Here is a 20,456-nt window from a genome sequence, read left to right on the forward strand (position 1 = left end):
CCCCCCCCCCCCCCCCCCCCAAACAGCCAACAGGAAATGTAGTCCCATTGAATCTCATCACGATAAAAGGGCTAGGTTAAGTTACATTCCAAACACATTGCCAGCTTAACTAACTTTCGTTTTAACATATTTTAACAATTCAACACACTTAACAACAGACACAGCTATCACTGTGACAGCACAACAGACAGGAATATCAAAAATATATATATATATCAAAGTGCATAAATGTAGTGTATTTACAAGATATCTTGTTTTGATGTGGTTTTTAGAATCACTTTCATAGACTAAGAATGATGATGATTAAAGTGCTTTCATTTCTGAATGTGTTTTTCCTAGAAGTTAAAAGAAATATAGTAGGCTACACATTTAGTATAACCAAACAGACACATGTTCATAAGAAAATAAAACAAAGGTATAATATAGATGATTGATCCTTAACGACACTTTTAATTTCCAGATTTTCTTTCAGTTGTGAACAGAAAGAATGCTAAACAGATAATATGTTCTGCAATAAAGTAGTGTACTGAATACTGCATGGTTATTCTTTGAGGAGAGACAGATTTGACCAACAGAAGTAATGGCAGTGTCAACATGGTAACTAGGATGCCTAAATATCTACTGTCTTCCTGACAAACAAAACACCAGAAAGGTTTGACTAGAGAATAGAGATCTAGTCAAACCTCGGTGAGGAGCTGTCCACTGAACTGTGGTGCTGAACGGTGAAGACTCACCTTCTGAGAATTCAAAGACTGCGTCCAGTGATAAAGCGTTAATTTCGATTCACTTTGTTTTGCGACTGTATCACATTCCTGATGCACATCTTGATCTGGCTCCTTCTCTATAAAAGCTGTTTTCTCATCTTGGAATTCAGGGCTGTTTTCGGACGCCATTTTATCTGTTGGTAGGCTACGTTAGGAGACAAGTGAGGGCTGCACACCACATCACAGTCCACATAACGCACCCCCTACTGGCCCGGAGAGGTATATTCATCCGCTTCTTTATTTTAATAGAATTGCGAACAAACTGTGACCTGTAAATGTAAACTTACTCTTGCGATAGCCTACACATATTAACTGTTAGTCTAAGACATTTTCTTCATATTCGTCTTTTCTTCTTTTGTTGTCGTCGTTGTTGTTGCAAATAGTTCCAGTAGTAGCAGCTACAGTAACAGTTATTTCATATGCCTAGATGCGTTATTACCGAGCAATAAAATGTTTTAAGCGTAAGTTTGCCAAAACATTCACAATGTAAGAAATAAAAACTACAAGACTTAGCGAATACTACACTTTTAACAACCAGTTTAACACTACGCTCTCGTTCCATTTCAGATATGCAGTAAGTGCCTTTGGGCAGCAGAGGTCACTGTTATCTATTCATTCAATATGTAAACTACTATTGGCACACAGGCTGTTTTTGGTCAGTCCTGGTGTACCACTGGTGCAAAAAGTGGTAATATTAAAGGCCATTGGTGTCACGTAAGGTGATACTAGGGCTATATTTCCTTAATTGTATGTATATTTTAGAGAGAGAATGGCCTACCTGATTCATGGACTAAATTATGTCACTGACTGATGTGGCAAATACAATGTTAAAGATTTTTCTTACACACCTATGGTGTCATTTTGAAGAATTTGCCATCATGATTAAAAACACTTTTTGCACCCACTCACTTTTAGCTCACATAGCAGCGAAAAGACACTGGAAAAATTAGAAAAAATAAACCATACAAACAACAAAATCATCTCTGAAACTTATTAAAACTGTAATATATAGCTATTTATTATTTCTTGGCACACAACCACACTCACATAGCCTATATTATTGCCTCACAAAATAGGCCATATACATATTATTGTGTCTGTGGCGATAAGAGAAACAAAGTATAATCGTAAACTCGCTATTGATAATGACAGACAAATACTATACTTATGTGGGTATCATGGGAAATTGTAGGCTAATGTAGGACTTCAGACCTGCGTCAAGTGAGGCGCGTCTTTCAGCGGGGTTTGGCATGGAGGTGCCTTATTCGGGGGTGCTTCACTGATGGGGAGAGAGAGGAGAGTGGGAGGTCCCTGCGGCGTGACGTTGCGATTGGCCCAGTGTCTTTCCTCAGCAAGAACTCGACGCCTCTCTCTCTCCCTCTGTGATCAGTGGGTGAGAGGGGGGAGACGAGCAACACACAACGGAGAACCCGGCGTGCGCCTCTGGTAAATGACGCCCACCATTCATACCTTTACACTTTCCGTTAACCATACCTTTTGTACTGCATGTCAGTGTCTGGAAGTACCAGCCTACTATCCTCACCCTGCTATTTTTTGTTCCTCTAGTCATCATCTTGTTAGCTCATCCTTGCATTACACCACCGGTCCTGGATCCCCCAACCACGGTCCTGGAGACGCCTGAGTCTGCAGCAGCCCACGATCTGCTTTATTTCCAGCCTATATCTGAATGACGGGCGGAAGGTTTGACTTCGACGACGGTGGCACTTACTGCGGGGGGTGGGAGGATGGCAAAGCCCACGGACACGGCATCTGCACCGGACCCAAGGGCCAGGGCGAGTACGCCGGGTCATGGTCGCACGGCTTTGAGATAGTAGGAGTGTACACCTGGCCCAGCGGGAATACCTACAGGGGCTACTGGTCCCAGGGGAAGCGGCATGGGCTCGGTGTGGAGAATAAAGGAAAGTGGATGTACCGCGGAGAGTGGAGTCACGGTTTTAAGGGTCGGTACGGTATCCGGCAAAGCCACAACACACCTGCTAGATACGACGGTACCTGGAGCAACGGGCTCCAGGATGGATATGGGATCGAAACCTATGGCGATGGCGGTGAGACACCCTGTCTTATAAATATGGCCCAATGTTTGTTTAACCTGCGTTTCGTTTAACGGCTGTGACTGCTGATGTGTTATGAAGCAAGCGAGCGCGCGCTTGTGTGTGTGTGTGTGTGTGTGTGTGTGTGTGTGTGTGTGTGTGTGTGTGTGTGTGTGTGTGTGTGCGCGCGTGTGTGTGTGTGTGTGTTTGTGTGAGATGCTCAGATTCAAAATGAGCGAGGCTAATGGAAATACATCAGCGCATGAATTTACATCTGATATGATCTGATTTTAAACTGATACTGCGCACTGCGCACCGGTGGTCAAGCGCATCATCATTTACCCCCCAACAAACTATGACTTATCACCCTTTTAATGTTTACTTGCTGAATACAGTTTAAGATAATGATTTCTCTCTTATTCCAATGACCATCTCATTTGGCAGCTACCGGTTGCTCCTCATATGACAGTGGGAGGAGAGTGAGCTCAGTGGCACCATGCCCCAGCTTGAAGGAGTTTAGAAATCAGAGCAAATCAGTCTGTTTTGAGCCAATTATAGCCTGACAGTCACCTACTCTTCTATCGTTTCGTAACACACAGTTTAAAGCGTTTCCTCTGACAATGAACTTGATTTTTTTTTTAGAAAGTGTTACTTTTAATAGCAGTTTGTTTAAAAACTACAGTGAAATGTTTTTTTCACATTAGATGCAATTTTTCCTTTCTACAAAATTCCGCACATTTTTGAAAGTATACAAATATATCCATGCATTCACACATATCATACACAAGACACATTCTTGGACTTTGGCTGAAAGTGATAGGTCAGTGCAAGCGTCTCTCAGAGCTTTGATCTGACTAATCAGTGGTGTGTTTCCAGATTGTCTAGAAACCTGTGTGATCAGCAAGGGTGAAACCTGATAGGCCTACAGACACGTGCTTTTTACAGGCATAAGATACTGGTTGTAAAACATCCAAGTTGTTGGATGAATTGTGAGCATCATCTCCACTAACGGAAGCCTTATGGTGCAGAATAAATGCCTCACATGGATACAGAGGGCTGGCTTGGGACACCAACTGATCCTAGAGGATCTACAGAACATCTGGCTGTCTGACCCTGCTACATCCTGATAACTTGATCTGCAGGGTCACTCATTTGAACTGCAGCGCAGAGCCAGCCTGTTAATCTCACACTGTTCATCCATCTAAATTCCTGCCTGGGCTGGTATATCATTTTCTGTTAGAATCTGACCATTATGGCTTATTTATTTGTATTTGTCAATGAGATTTGAGTGCTAGCTTTACATGTCTTTCTTATTAGGATCCAAATTGTAATATGATGCCCTGAAGAAGCTACAGTAGGACAGAACATGCTCATTGGCCTCGGTAGCACCAGTCGGGATTAATGAAGTATTCCTCTCATTATGTGACTCATATCATTTCCCTGTCTTTAGAGACAAGCGGAAGGTGGTGAATGCGCCTACTGTCAGTGGGGGAGTTATTGACCGTCTGAAAATAGGCTCCTGGCTGAGTGATTCACATTCATCCCAAATGATCCTCAGTATCAGTACCTTAATCAAATCTCTGTGATTGAGTTAGTTATGCTTACTGTCCCAGACCTGAGGGGAAGGAGAGAAAACATTTCATTACCTGACATACTCTGCACCCTATATAGCAAGACTCCTTTGGGCTCCCATATTTAACGCTGTTTCAAGAATTTAGTGCCAATATAGAGAATATATGACCAGAAAAATGCAGAGGAAACAGATAAAACTTATTGTAACTGTGAACCCAAGTACCAAAAATAAATCATGTAACTGTGAAGTAAATGTTACCCTGGTATAACTTAAAAGCATGCTCAAAATAGGTTGAGCTTTTCAGACAAACATAATCTGTTGTTATCATCAGTGTTGGTGCAAACACTCCCCTTATGGACTCATCTGGAGAAGCACCTTAAATTGTTTTCTCAAATAGTTTATGGAAATGATGCACATATTTCCTGAGCTTGTACAGTATTTCAATTGCTTCAGATAAAAGGCAGCCCCTTTTTTGGAAGTGGGCCTGATGAGACAAACGGACTGTACACACAAGCAAACTCACAGAAGCAGCTGTGCTTGTTACAATCATTGTGAGAAAACTTTGGATTGTGCTTTGTTATACCAGCTGATGCTCTTCTTGGAATTGATGGGTAATTGAGAGAGTTTCTCAATAAGTAAGGCCTAATTGAATTAGCCAAAATAGTGCTAATACACATTCTGAGCATGTAATAAATAAAAATAATATAGTTTCTACTAAAATAAAGGTACTTTATTTTCCCATACACATACATATAGCAAAATGTATTATCTGCATTTAACCTATCCCTCAAGGGAGCAGTGGGAAGCCATTTACAGCGCCCAGGGACCAACTCCAGGGCCTTGTTCAAGACTGGAGAACTTAGTACATGTTTTTTATGGTGGGTGGAAACCGGAACACACTAAGGAACATGTGGAGAACATGCAAACTCCACACAGAAAGGCCCGGAATGGCCTGGATTTCAACACAGAACCTTCTTGCTGTGAGGCCACAGTGCTAAGCATTGGGCCACCATGTTGCCCACGTCTTGCCTACTAAATTCTTCTTTCCTGTACTTACCTGGCAAATACTGTATTTTATTTATTTATTATATTAAAGTCTGTAAAAAACACAAAATGATGTTCAAAGTGCCATGCCATTTTTGCATTTGTATGAGAAGCAAACACTATGGCTTTTTCAGTATTGTGTTGCATTCTTTCATCCTATTCAGAAGTGGTTGCCAACCTTGGGGGGGGGGGGGTTTAAGATAAATAACGTTTGGAAACCACTAGGATCTGATGTATACATTAGTTGTGACTAATCTCATTCACTGACTATTGTCTGCTGGTTCCTCAGGTACCTATCAGGGCCAGTGGATGGGCGGGATGCGACATGGCTACGGAGTGCGTCAGAGTGTTCCCTATGGCATGGCCACCGTTATCCGCTCTCCTCTCCGCACATCTCTGGCCTCACTGCGCTCTGAGCAAAGCAACGGCACAGTGCTCCAGGACCTCTCCTCCCCTGCAGACACTCCAACAGGCAGTCGTGGCGGCTTTGTCCTTAACTTCCACTCAGACAGTGAGGTTGTCACTGGCAAGAAGAAGGGCCTGTTCCGACGGGGCTCACTCTTTGGCAGCCTCCGGCAGTTGCGCAAGTCTGACTCTCGGACCTCAATCTCCAGCAAGCGCAGCTCTGCACGCAGTGATGCTGCCATGAGCCGCATCAGCTCCAGCGATGCCAACTCTACTATATCCATCGGTGATGGCGAGCTGCCAGATGAGGACCTACCTCTAGAGGACCATGTGGATGCCACCACGACCGAGACCTACATGGGCGAGTGGAAGAACGACAAGCGCAATGGATTTGGTGTTTCAGAGAGATCCAACGGGATGAAGTACGAGGGAGAATGGCTTAACAACAAGCGCCATGGTTACGGGTGCACAGTTTTCCCAGATGGCACCAAAGAAGAAGGGAAGTACAAAAATAACGTTCTGGTGCGTGGAATAAGGAAGCAGTTGATTCCTCTTAAAAACCCCAAAACCAAAGAGAAGGTGGATCGTGCTGTGGAAGCAGCCCAGAGGGCTGCAGCCATCGCCAGGAGTAAAGTGGAAATAGCAGCTTCCAGGTACTGTGTTTATGCGTGTGAGTGTGTTTGTGTTTGTGTGTGTTCATTCATGCTTCTGGATGTGCATGCGGGTGTGTACTGTGTAAACACAAGAAAGACAGGGTGTACATCCTCAGGATCCTTAGTTTATTGCAACCATTGAAGAGTCAGAGCAGCGATCTGTTTGATTAATGTCTCCTGGTCCGATTGAAGGCTCAGTCTTGTGTAAGTGGAGTCCGATGACAACAGCTCCGACCTTTATACATCATCAACAGTCAAGGCTTTTGTGTAGCCAGTCTGATCATCCCTGGAAAAGATTCTGTTTCTATTCTCTGCTCATATCTTTCCTTCCCAGGGAGAGGGGTCAGGCATCTTGTGTGTGTGTGTGTGTGTGTGTGTGTGTGTGTGTGTGTGTGTGTGTGTGTGTGTGTTGGTGTGCGAGTGTGTGAAAGAAAGATTTGTGTGCCTGTGAGTTCATGCGTGTGAGCATTATACTCACACGCCATACCTGCCCCTGCGCCAAGTGTGTCTCGTGTGCCCAATAACGATATCTGCTCCTCCAGCCAAGTATTGCTCTGATGTGGCATCTGCTCTTTAACAGGTGGATGAAATGTGACCTTTTCATTTAAAGCCTCCCTCCTACTGGGACACAGTTCAGCACACGCAGCATCACTTTGACATCCTCTGGTTTTATAGCATCAGGGAATCATTAGATTGAAGACTGTGATGTCTACAAGCTGTGAGGTCTCTATGCAATCGCACATGGTTATTCTTTCGTGCATATACATTTGCGAGCATGATAATACACAAAGCATAGACATGTTTATTGTCTCTCTCTCCCTCTCTCTCTCTCTCACACACACACACACACACACACACACACTTAACACAAAGCAAATGGACAACATATTCAAACACAAACAATGGTAGTTAAAAAACAATCAGTCAATCAAATAATAAGAAACATAATTAACCATAATTTCAACTTTAATCAAATAATCATTTCAAATGGTCTTTTATCCTACTGGGCACACCTTCACACCTTCAGATATTTGCTTTTTTATATTTTATGTAATTAAGGGTTTACAGCCATCATAGCTGTTCTGTGAGGCTGTACTTAGACACAACAGTGCTTTGAGCTAAATGCTAACGTCAGCATGCTAATAAATGTTCACAGTGACAATGCTAACATGCCGATGTTTAGCAAGTGGATTATTTACCATGTTCACCGTTTTGCTTTAGCGTGTAAGCATGTTAGCATTTCCTAATTTGCACTTAACACATTTGGTATTTGGTCATAAATCAAAACACTATTGCACTACAGTAAGAGTTAAGTCAAAATTATGCTTGAGCAAATGTGTGAGGGTCAGCTAGGATCGGTGTGATATATGAATGTCGTCATCAAAGAATGTATGCGTTGTTCTGTGCGGACGTCCATGTGCCTGCATTTTTTTGTGACCACTAGGACATGCCTTTGCAGCCATTCCACTACAAGTGGTAACGTAGCAATCTACTGCGCACGCGGAACACGTCTTCTAACCAGATAATATAAACAGAGCTACTGCTCCGTGGTGAATGCAGATGTCTGTGTGTGTTTGTGTCTGTTCTGGAATATAATCAAACTTTTATGGGATCACTAAAGTGTTTTAGGATTCCTCTTCTGGCCACCATGAATATTATACTGTATATTAGTATCAAATTGCATGGCTGATATTCTTTAACCACATAATAAAAAAGCCACACGGTCAATATTGTGGACACAATGAATCAAGAGTATTTTGACTCAGGACTTAACCCACCCATTTTAGAAAAATCTGTAATAACAGACTCTATGAATAGAAGGCTTTATTATAATATCCAGGCATTCTACTAATATATAATAATTCTTTTTCGCCGAGTGAGGAGAGTATGCCTATAAAGAATAAATCCTTTATTCTGTAGATTTCAAGGATGTAAGATACATATTATATAAGATGGATTTGACATGCTTAATATTAAAACTCCTGCATACTGTTTATTCTGTAGATAAGACCCATATTATAGTGAGTCGCTCTGTCAGCAAAGGCCAGTGAGGTTGCAATAAACCCACTGGAAAAAAGAAAAACATGGATAATGTGTCGAAGGAAGGAGCCATCTGATCATATCTTTGGCTGTGCATCAGAGCAACAATTTACAGCCAAAGGAAAATCATGACCTGGTGCATAGCGCTAAAGCAACAAAAGTGAAAGCATTCAAGCTGATACAAAGTGTTTATTGCAGCAAACTAGGTCCCCTGTGCTATAGTAAGTGATCAAATTACTGCCTGGGACATGCCACTCCATCATGTGCTGCTGGAAATCTCAAAACAAGCTCTTCTGTTCTCTTCACTTAATTCTTTTTAAGACTGCATTTGTGTTATAAACTGCTAGCATGGCAGACTGTAACAGTTGTGTGTAAGCAGGTTATGCAAGTCTCATTATACAGTGCCTGGCAAAAGATGCACTCGTATTGATCCAGTTCTATGTGGAACGTACCCGGTGGATCCACAGGGAGGGGAGATGAGGGGAGGGAGACAGAGCGAGTGGAAGAGACAGAGTAGAAATGGATTAAAATGAGAGAGCCAGGGGATAAATGGTGATTGGACAAGATGGGGGGGGGGGTGTTCAGCGACTTTGCTGAGCAAAAGGTTTCTGAGGAGTCTGGAGTGGACAGAAATGAAAAGAGCAGACTTAAAAAGGACGACACACAGGGGGCACACCCACCCCTCCCCTCTGAATTACTGTACAGAAGAGCTATCCCATCAGCCTCTGGAATGGAGCTGATGACCTCATGCACATGATCAGCCAATCGATAGAGAGCTAGTCCGATGAGGTGGAGTGCAGTTCTGTGTCTGTGACTCCCATTCACTGTTGTCAGCCTTATCTATGGAAAATGGACTTCTACACACATAGCGTGTGTGCATGCGTGTGCATGTGTGCGTGCGTGTGTGTGTGTGTGTGTCAGAGGCCTGTGAACTGAGATAAGTGACTGTGCCATTTAGCAGTTTACTGTGTCATGGTGCTTTTCCAACAAAGCCGTTTTGTTAAAGATTACCAGTTTAGGTATCCGGGTGGCTCAGGTGTGTGTGAGTATGTAAACTGTAATTTACTGTAATGGCCTTTGTTACACCTAAACTCACTATGCTATCTTATAAAAGCAGATTTCTTAAAATTAAGTGAGTAGTATAAAAATGACCTTTTTTTACAGTGCTTCTTTCTTCTTCTTTCTGTTTCTTTTTCTCAGGTTAAATTTATTAAGAACACTGCCTCTACAATGCTATGAATGATTTAAAAAAGTGCCAAAACAAACACACTGTAAGCCAGTTGGTGCATGCTGGCCAACAGGGTGTATCCATTTGATAGCATTGTTTGCTCTGCAGGCTCTAGTGAAAAGTTATCCCATATCCATATCCATGTTCTCCGGAGTAGGAAAGATAGATGATTTACCATCATCATCATCATTAATTTCTCATTTGCAAATGGGACAGATAGAACATTGGTTATGACATTTTACTGATTTTGATGGTGACCCGATCTAAGTATAATTTTGCTTACCTGGTTGATAGGTTTAGGATCACAAATGAGGAGATTTGTTCTTTTCAAATGCCGTTTTACCGTCTACTTCATGTTTTAATGTGTGGTTTACTTGTACAGTGTTGCAGTTGAGATTTAAGTGGAAGTACAGAATATTTTGAAGGACTGAAGAAATTGCTGTACTAGTGTCTTATTATACTGTTATCCAGGACTTTTTCTCAAGTAGAATATTTTATCAATGTTTGCACTCAACCTAGGAAGCTAGCAACTGTACTAGGATAGTTGTAAAACATGATGTGCTCTGTATGTGTGTTCATGTGGTCTCTCTCTCCCTCTCCCTCTCTCTCTCTCTATCACTCTCTCTCTCACACACACACTCACAGACATGCTATCTATATGCATTTACTTAATCAGAGCTCACTTCTCTCCACACAGGAACATCTCACACACACAAGCTGAAGACTAACACATACAGTGAGAGTGCATGCGGTGTGTGCTACTCAGCTAGCATGTCAGCAGTGAGTACTGACTAAATAAGGCAAGGCATCAGTAGGCTTATCAGCACCAGCCAGGAATATATACCCGTCCCACCACTGATATAGCATCCTGCCATGTCACTCACACTATCATCTCTCCTAAATGTCTGTCTGTCTGTCTGTCTGTCTGTCTGTGTATGTATGTGTGTGTGTGTGTGCGCGTGTGTTTGTGTGTGTGTGAGGCTGTGTGTGTGTGTTTGCGCGTTTTTCCACATAAGTGAGAGTAAAGCATTTTAAAAAACCGGAGAAACTGTGTTTGGATGAAAGGGATGAGATACTCTTGCAATAATTTGGCAAGAGAAGAGAGAAAGTGTGTGGGGTGTGAGTGCTGTGCATTTAGATCCAGGGGTGTTTGTATATCACCTGCTGCCTGATGACCTCAGCCACTCAGCACCTGCCCTTTTTGGAGGGAGTTATAGATCAGGCTGTATTTCAACTAAATAATCCCAAGCCACAGTATATCATGTAAGATTCCATCTCGGCTGTCCTCAACGAGGATGACCTCTCCTGCTCCAAATAGGGCAGAGGAGCACTCGGGTTAATTTTTTTCAGTGTCTGTGCATGTATGTGTTTTATCTTAGTGCTGGTGCCACCTCTTGTAGAGGTGTTATGAAGTGGCGCCACACACCTTTTAAAAGTATGTCAAGTTTGTCCCTTTATGAAGTGACAAAATATACAGTAGCAGCCAGGCATGGAGTGTACAGTAATTGCAACTGTGGGAAGGACTGCCAGCCATCTGAATCACGAGTCAGAGTAAAGCAAGCCACATCATACGGTATATTTAACCCACGACATGTCTCATATTTATCGCGATGCGAGGGTGTGAGGTAACACAACATTTATTGCTGACAGAATAAAATGGTCACACATCCAAATGCGCACACACACACACAAGAAATAACTGGCCACATGTGCCTCATATTATCTATATCAGTAACATTAATGACCAGCGTCATTGCCAGCTTGTACATACGAAAGAGCTATAAATAATGTGGCTGAGCAGTTATGACCCACAGTGAAATCAAATTACAGCCTGTAATCATATTCTGTACTTCACCATGTTATCTTTATGGAAAGTCAGAGTTAGCAGCCTGCAATCATGTCAGTGGATGAAACCACAAGCATACAACTATAATAAAACAGCTAATCTTATGTTAAAGTAATGAATGGTGTTTCACTGTTACGCAGTAGACCAAATTATTAACAATTATTGTTGTTATTATGCATAAAACCTATTTCTGGCTGTACTTGCCCTATGGATGATAAAGGTTGACGTTCTGTCCGCCAATTTGGTCCAGACTGAAATATCTAACAACTATTGGGTGGATTGCCATGAAATTCATGTTGACGTTAGCATGTATCTTATAGGAACACTGAACAGCCTCGCAGAGCCTCCAACATGGCTCTGGACTTCTAATCTTTTTGTCTTTGAATTATTGTACAGCCCTACTTGTAATCATTTACATTTTAAAACACTATTAGACAATTTAAAACACATATGTCATACAAACAGATGTTACAAATCAGTGCATCACTAGACAGATGGAAGCAGATTACAATCTAGTTAAGTTTTGTTCTTCATTAAGACAAGACACATGCTTAGAACATATGACTAAAGCAGGATGCCTGATGCTGCTGCAGTTGATACACATTATATGATGATGCAATACGTCATTCCAGTGAATAGAAAATTATGGAGAAAAAATGAAATATTAAAACATTTTGAGAGTGAGAGAGTTATTTTTCTCTCCATTCCTTGAATATTTTTCCTCCCCAGCAGGAGACACTCGGAAGGTGAGAAGAAAACATTTTGGCAGAAATCAATGCTCAGCCTTGTACGTCCAACAACATGAGTTTACACCAAAAGAAAAGGTTTGATAAAGGAAATAAAGTGTAAAAAATATACAAGTTAGATAGATAGATAGATAGATAGATAGATAGATATTTATTGATCCCGAAAAATGGGAAATTACAGTGTTACAGCAGCACATAGGAAAAAATATACATACATACAATATACATGAAATAATAATAATAATAATAATAATAGTAATAAAATATAAGAATAAAATATAAGAATATTTAAATATATACAAGATGGGAAAACAAAATGTGCAAGTGCTTAAGTAATATGGTAAATGTATATTGTGCGATATTGTGGTGTCTAAAAGTTATGTGTTGATAAAGGCTGGGATAGGCTAATATTTTACTTACACTTACACTGTATGAAAGCTTTGTTCCTGGGGGAGTAGTGGAGCATAGCCTGTGGGAAATGGCTGTGTGTAAATGTAAGTGGAGCGCTGGGCTGTGTCGATAGCAGTGGTGATAGGATTGGGTTTCACCAACAGGCCATTGCACTGTGTGGATGTGGCTTGTAATCTCTCTGAGATTGGCACATATTTCTGCAGCTTCTCAAGAAAGAGTGGGATGAGTCAGACAGGCGGGCAGGCAGAGGGGCGAGTCATGTGTAGTCCAAGGTTGTTATAAAGAGGTAAACTTCACCTGTGATCATACAAATTTAAAATTACTCCTTCTACAGAAGGCTTACCTCCATTTACTCCATAATCTTTCCTCAACCTAATTTATTTAGAATTTTCTACAAGACTGCGTTCCCTCTTTTATTACACAGGGAATGTGATTGTAGTGTATCTGCTTGTCTCTGTGTTAATTGTGTATAACAGCGGTTAATGAGAGTCTGTCAGTGGAGTGAGTATGATATTGTATTAAACACACAGGGATTTGAGATTTACAGAAATAATGAGCTAGAGAAAAGTGTTTCTTTTCAGTAAGCCTAAGTAAGATGTGCGTGCGTGCGTGCGTGCGTGTGTGCGTGCGTGCGTGCGTGCGTGCGTGCATTGATGTCCTCCTGAGAATTCCCCCGTGACGTGACGAGATATTATGTAAAAATCCCAAAAGCCAATGTGCAATCCAGTCCATGCACGTGCTCAAGAGCTGTTTTAATTTTTTTATATTGGTACAATGTGTATGTCAATGGCTCTAAAGTCTACTGATGAGCTGAATCATGATGAAAGTCATTGATTTGCAAGTCCATAACAACTAAATTATAATAAGTTGTGGGCTCTGCTAAAGGCTCAATATCAGGAAGATATTCCTAAAAAACTGTAATTTCAGTGGAGGTTATGGCTTTGCTTGACCTGGCTTGATTACTGGCAGGAAATAAACCTGTTAACTCCTCAAAACAGTGTCACCAGCATGCAGACTGTGGCTGTTGCAATGTCTATAAATAGATATACACTGGAGAGGCAAAGCTTGCTTTTTACACTGTATTGTATTGTATTTTATTTTATACATAATTTTAACTGTCTGTTTTGTATTTTGGTGGCCTGTCAAGATGTTTGCTATGTAGATGTTTGCATATAGAGTGGTTGATATTAATGACATCTTCTATCACAGTTTTTTAAATTAGTATTGCAATGATGTTTGACATTGTGATTTAGGCTTCAATTTGCAATTTATTTAATTATTAATAAATCTCTTCATTATTTTCTCAATTAATCTTTTGGTTTATGTCAGAAAAATGACCATTGCAATTTCCCAAAGCCCAAGTTGACATTTTCAAACGTCTTGCTTTGTCTCACCAACAGTCAACAATACAAATATATTCAGGTAACCATAGTAAAATACTTAAAATAAGATAATTTTGGTATATAAAAAAAGCTCTCAAAACGTATGTATCAAAATTGTTGTTGTTTTTTATCGATCAAGTAATTGAATAATAGTTAGTATTAGTATAACACTAATCAAGATACATGAAATTCAGTTTAAAAGAGTGTGTGTATAGATAAAATGTCTTTTAATGCAGAATTTAAAACAATCAAAATCTTTCATCACATTGATGATTAATCCTAATTGTCAATACAGCCATAAATCAGCTCTCTGATGCACAGTGCTGTTGGCAATGACAGAATAAATGGATAGCTATCTAATTATGACTGATATTGTCTTAAAGTTTATTCTTATATCAGCCAGACCTATTCATACATAACATTACATACATGTCAAATCCACAGTCAACAGACATGAAATATCAGCTGTAACTACTTTGAAATGCACAAATAAAGAATGGTAGAAACACACGATTTAGCCATTATAGTTGGCATTGGCTTATTTGAGGCACAAAGTGAGTCCATCATTTCAGTTTGTGTCGCCAGAAGCAACTCTTAAATTCTGTCTGGGTTTTTTATTGTACCTGCTACTGCAGCAGAGTGTTTTTAACCTCTGGATACAAATGTGCCCTGCTAAATCTGTTCAGCCACCCTGATTGGCTGGCTAGGCTGCTTTCACTCCAGATGTTCACGGATTGGATTAAGGAATTATCACTTCTCTTGTTGATTCAGAGTATTGCTTTTCCGCACTGACTGAATCCCTTCGTAATGCATGCAACCACTCTTTGTATTCACATGCATAGTAGATACTGTATGTTTGGCCGTTTTCATAATGCATCTGTTTGGCTGTAAACATGGCTGTGCAATGACAACACCTTTTCACAATAATACACTGGATTATTGTAATGATGCAGAACTTGTCCCATACATAGTGGCAGTTGCAGTTGATTATAGTAAGACATTTCATGATAGTTGGCTTTGGATGTTACTATCAATCACATTTCTTCCATTTAGCTCATGGAATACAGTAGCCATACAACTTAAATCGTACGAAGATTACATCACAACTGTTCAGCTGTGGACCTACTGCTAATGCTCCTTTTGGCTTTACACTGAAGAGGAAATTGATGCTTGTGTGTATATTATTGTGTGTGTTTGTGTTTGTGTGTGCAGACAGTGGGGAGAATGGTAGCAGGAGATTGGAAGAGAGAGCACAGACCATAATTAAAACTATTCCTTAAGCTCAAGTGGTTGCCAGGCAATGTGACCTTTACTCGCACAGGTTCAGCGTCGGATGTTGAGCCTCGTAGTTAAATGAGACACACCACGGAGTGGCTGTTTTTTGTGTGTCTGTGTGTGCGTGTTTCTCTGTGCCTGCTTGTCCTTGTTTTCAGCCAAGTTGTAAACCTTTTAAAGTGTTTTCACTCTGCCAAAGCTTAGACACTTAGATTTATCAAATGTTTGAAATAGTTTTTTTTGTGTATTTGTGTGTATTATGTGTCTGTACGTGCAAGGGAGTGCAAGATTGTACTCCTACAGTAGGCTGTAGTGTGGGTTTGTTCATTTGCAAATTCATTAATACAGGCCAGATGCCTGGTTGGACAGCCTGTTCAAGTGTCTCTGGTGGTTTCCATGGTTACTGCCTCACTGACATCATCATCGTGTCAGCCATTTGTTGATTTTCTTTATGAAGTAGTGGAGTGAAGAGGCGTTGTTAGTTCAACATGGTGTTTATTCATCCTTTAAAGGCTTGAATTATGTGTCTGGTTCCAGTTGGTTATCAAAGAAACAACACTATGAAATCACCTCAGTGTGTCCTTTATTCTCACTGATTCCCATTGGGTCTCATTATGGGTCACTAATGGTCCTTTTCAACTTCTCTTTCAGATTTGATTTGTGTGTGTGTGTGTGTGTGTGTGTGTGTGTGTGTGTGTGTGTGTGTGTGTGTGTGTGTGTGTGTGTGAGAGAGATAGAGAGTAAATTAGAGTTAACACAGTAATTTGCATGAGAGGTAGCTTATTTTTCTAAGGTTTAGGTCAAAAGATTTTGCATGTATGCTTGGACGTGTACATGTTGTAGGTGTGTTATGTTTGCATAGTCGTGTGACAACATGTCTTGATCAGTAAAGGTCTGTGTGTGCCTGTTGGCACAGTATGTGTGTTGCAGCTTGTGAGTGTAAAAAACAGACAGATGCTGCCTAACAGAAACACAAAACCTGGAGAATCTGGTAGTTAAAATCTTCCATTTTGTGCAGAATTTTGACTCAAGTGATTTTTTTTTATTGAGTGTCTTCCTTTATTTCATTTTGGAGCTGAAACAATTAGTAATTGTGTAAATTAGTCAATCGACAGAAGATTTATCAAAAAATTTGATGACTGAATCAATTAAAGTCAAGCAAAAATGCCAAATATTCCTCTTTGTTTCATATCATTTTAAATTTGATATCTTTGGGCTCTGGGAAATTTCATTGGGTTAGGATGCTCCTTTTTCTCCTGATACCGAATCATAATTGTTTATGTGATGTAACATAAGGTCAGGGATCACTGTGCTGCTAAAAACTGAGTCCGCTGCTCTCCAAGACCCAAGGAATGTAGGGGAGACACTGAGTTTCATAACGACATTTACAAAGAAACTTTATTTAACGTGAATTGAACATTGGTCTTCTGGCCAATGCGCACATCATTTAATATGGATTTGGTTACACTAACTTTTTATTTTATTAATTAAGCGATAAATCAGAGAAAATTGCCAATAATGGAAATAGTTGCAACACTAGTTCATTTGACTTATTATATTGGATTTTGTATCTTTCTCTTCAAAGTTAGATTTGGAGTTCATCCAAAAAGACCTTGTTCTTTCAACAGTAACATGTTGATTCAGTGTTGTTTGCACTAAAGTGAACTGTGAACTTTATTCAGTGATTGCAATTGGCAAAAATTATATAAATTGCAAATTTCTTAAATGAGTAACATGTTAAATCCACTGCATATAGAAGTGTCCTTTGTTTTTCTCCACTTGAAGCAATGTTTTCATTTTTTTATTTTTGGGGATTTTAAATTGCTAAGCTTTGATTGGACAATGCTAAAGGCTTAAAAGTGAACATTTGGGGTTGTGTTGGCTTGATTGTCCGGTGTCTCAGCTTTAATAGTTGCGGTTTCTTTCTCAGGATTGTCTGCCTACGGTAACAAAAACTAAGACAACAGTAAAAACCAATCCAAGCTTCAAAACATCACAGATACTACGTCCCTGTTTCTCCGCTGTGTATGGTTTAGCCACCATCGCCCCCCCCCCTCGCCTCTCTATCAGCTGTGGCCATGTTTCACTAACAGTGTTGACACAAAGAGCACAGAGCTGAGGTCTGAGTCCATGCCATTGTCCTTCACCAAAACCAGAGGGATCATCTCAGCAAGGGATTCTGTGTCACTCTCTCAACGCACCAATGAGGACTCAGGAGGCAGAAGAGAGCGTACCAGACCTTCAAACATAATGGAGCTCTAAACATGTACCACACGATCACATGCACAGTATTTATTATAATACAGTAATTCAGTAGTTTCTGAGTACCTACACACATTCACACACTTACATCCCGATGCAGAGGCAGACACACATACCTGTAACCATGTGTGTTTGGATGAAGGCCAGGTAAAGTCTCAGTGGACGGTTCAGTGCAGAGCTAGAGAACACCAGTGGGAGATTAGGTCTGTTTGTAATCCACAGCCTAAAATGTAAGTGGAGTTTGGGAATTTTTAAAGCCTATTTAATCCAAATGAATTCTACTCTTACTTCTTCCCAGAAATGAAGTCTGTTTTGGAGTTGAATTTCAATCAGTCACTACCTGCCAGTTCGGCCTTTGTATCACTAGTAAACACAATGTTTTAAAATGGATTGTGTGTTTAAATCATGAAGATACAGATAAAAAATTACTCCAAAGCATGAAATAATTTTATAGATTAGTTTTCAGGAATTTGAGAAAACAGTTTGGGTAAATATGCTTTCCATATTTGCTTTCCTGCCAAGAGACGAGAAGAGTGACACTGTGTGTACACTAAATATGAAGCCAGAGCCGGGAGACAATCAGCTCAACAGAATGAAGATTTGCCTACTAGTCTGGTTTTGTTCATAGTCAGTTAGTAGCTATAATGTAATACAGCATAAGCTAAAACAAAGAGACATAACTTGTTAACTAGTAAGCTTAAATGGCAGTGGTAGGTGAATTCATTTTAATCATCAGACAGAGCCAAGCTTAGCTGTTTAGCTGTGTCTGCTCCTTGTCTTTATGCTAAGCTAAGCTAACCCCCTGCTGGCTGAAGCTTCATATTTAGCATTGAGACATGACCGAGTGGTATCAATCTCCTTATCCATCTCTCAGCAAGAAAATGACAAAGTGTAGTTCCCAAAAAGTGCCATGCATTTAGTAGATGTTTTCCTTCCTTGAAACAGTGATGAAATGTATAGTGATCTATGTATACTATGTTACCTCAAACAAAACTTACATGTTCAATGTGAAGAACCATTCAGATTCCTTATTAAGAAAGCACATTATTCTGTGAAGCCAGACTGGGGCAAATGTAATAAGCTTAATTAATCTTAGATGCTACTTTTCTATTTTGGGCATGCGCATATCTACTTTTACTGTATAGAGTAACAAGATAGGAGAGCAGGGGAATGAGCCCAGAGCCCGTACCCTGTCAAACCACAAGTATGTCCTAAGACCTAAAAGGCTTCTAGTACGGTACATGGCCATGCACACATATTCTCATTATCCAGCACCATAGTTCTCTCTCTCTTCAGGATAAAGTTAGCTTATCTCATAATAACAGCCACTTCGTCTCCCATTTAAAGCCTCATTTGCTGCTGCCCTTGTCCCCTACCACTACAGCCCCTGGTAATGTGAGCACAGACATCAACCCAGGAATAATTCCTGAATAATTTCAGAGTCGGTTTTAGCTAACCACTAATGGTGTTAGTCATGCTTGAGTAATCCTGAATTAGCACCAGCTAGGAATTCAATAGCAGGCCTGCACGGATATAAGAGATATGTGCAGGGCAGACTAAGTGCTAATTTGTTCAGACTTTCTTTGATGGTTTGTACTGCTCTTTTGGACCTGGGGACTGTTTGGCTAAGATACAGGGCAGTAATTTCTGTTGATGTGTAATATCCTTTCATGAGCAGATTTATAAACTCAGAACAGGAGCATCGCTGCCCAAATGGAGCATGATCTTGAAAAGTGGAGTTTATTGGAAGATTGTTGAGTGCTGATGTGAGTGCTGATGTTACCATGGGCAAAGTCAAGATTTATTTTCTCTCTTATTATATACTGTGCTAGTCAGCATTCCAGTTACCAGGGAGGCAGGGGGTGGAGTGGACCGAGACACCAAGAGGGTGCCGATCTGTGTCAGCATATGTGAGGGAGAATCCTCAAATAGGCCATGGCCTGGGGAGTGATGGACTGAAGCTTCACTGGGAAATTAGCACACACAATACACAATCTCACACAAACAGGCTCATAATCTAGAAACACACATACTGTATTCTGCACGAGGGTGAGGTATTAAAAATCTTAAAGGCGGATGCACCGTGCCACATTGGAGTTGGGGTTTGAAATTAAACCCAACAGTAAAATTAGAGGGGCTGAGATGCATAACTCAGCAGTTCTAAATACCCAGGAGTCTTTAGAGGGTCTCATTCTATGTATCTCTCTCCAGTTCTGTCCATCTCTTCTTTCCATTCTCATACCTTTTTCTTGGTTTGGGTTTTTCTCTCTGTTTTTTTCCCACCCTCATTGTTTATGTCAAACACACATTCCACAGAGAGAAAACTGACTCAACACTTTTCACACAATTCCCATGTCAAAGTAATGAACCATGGATCTCACCAAGCCTTCATCAATAGCATCTCTCAAGTGGGGCTTCAGTCCAAAAGGAATTGCTTCAAAGTCTCCTTTTACACTTTGTCCAAATGTGTGTGTGTGTGTGTGTGTGTGTGTGTGTGTGTGTGTGTGTGTGTGTGTGTGTGTGTGTGTGTTTCAGTGTTTGTGTGTTTGTGATATTTGCATTTGTTCCAGCAGGTACATTTATGGATTCAAATACCTTGATTTGCTTGGACCCATCCCAGTACTCATCCAGACAGGAGCGCCTGCAGAGCCCCAAAACTAGACAAGAACAGGTGTTGCTTTATATTCGGAGGCAGTTCGGCTTCTAGTTGGGAGGGTACAGACTGTCTGACAAAACTTATAACTTTTTCAAAGGTCAATTGTGAGCATGCGTACTG

At 40.6% G+C, this 20,456-nt stretch overlaps 2 protein-coding genes across 2 annotated transcripts in view; one reads left to right on the forward strand and one right to left on the reverse strand.

Annotated features, from left to right (window-relative positions):
- Nucleotides 1–979, reverse strand: part of gdap1 (ganglioside induced differentiation associated protein 1) — a 4,787-nt gene extending 3,808 nt beyond the window's left edge. Inside the window, exon 1 of the mRNA XM_034862561.1 lies at nt 735–979. Within this exon, the coding sequence (XP_034718452.1) occupies nt 735–893 (159 nt within the window). The 5' untranslated portion in view covers nt 894–979. The remainder of the gene's footprint in view (nt 1–734) is intronic.
- A 1,108-nt stretch (nt 980–2,087) lies between these two features.
- Nucleotides 2,088–20,456, forward strand: part of jph1a (junctophilin 1a) — a 31,960-nt gene continuing 13,591 nt past the window's right edge. The window contains exons 1-3 of the mRNA XM_034862163.1: nt 2,088–2,210; nt 2,331–2,830; nt 5,722–6,490. Coding sequence (XP_034718054.1) covers nt 2,452–2,830; nt 5,722–6,490 — 1,148 coding nt within the window. The 5' untranslated portion in view covers nt 2,088–2,210; nt 2,331–2,451. The remainder of the gene's footprint in view (nt 2,211–2,330; nt 2,831–5,721; nt 6,491–20,456) is intronic.

This window comes from Etheostoma cragini, chromosome 22 (genome assembly GCF_013103735.1).
Source record: "Etheostoma cragini isolate CJK2018 chromosome 22, CSU_Ecrag_1.0, whole genome shotgun sequence".
NCBI lineage: Eukaryota > Metazoa > Chordata > Actinopteri > Perciformes > Percidae > Etheostoma > Etheostoma cragini.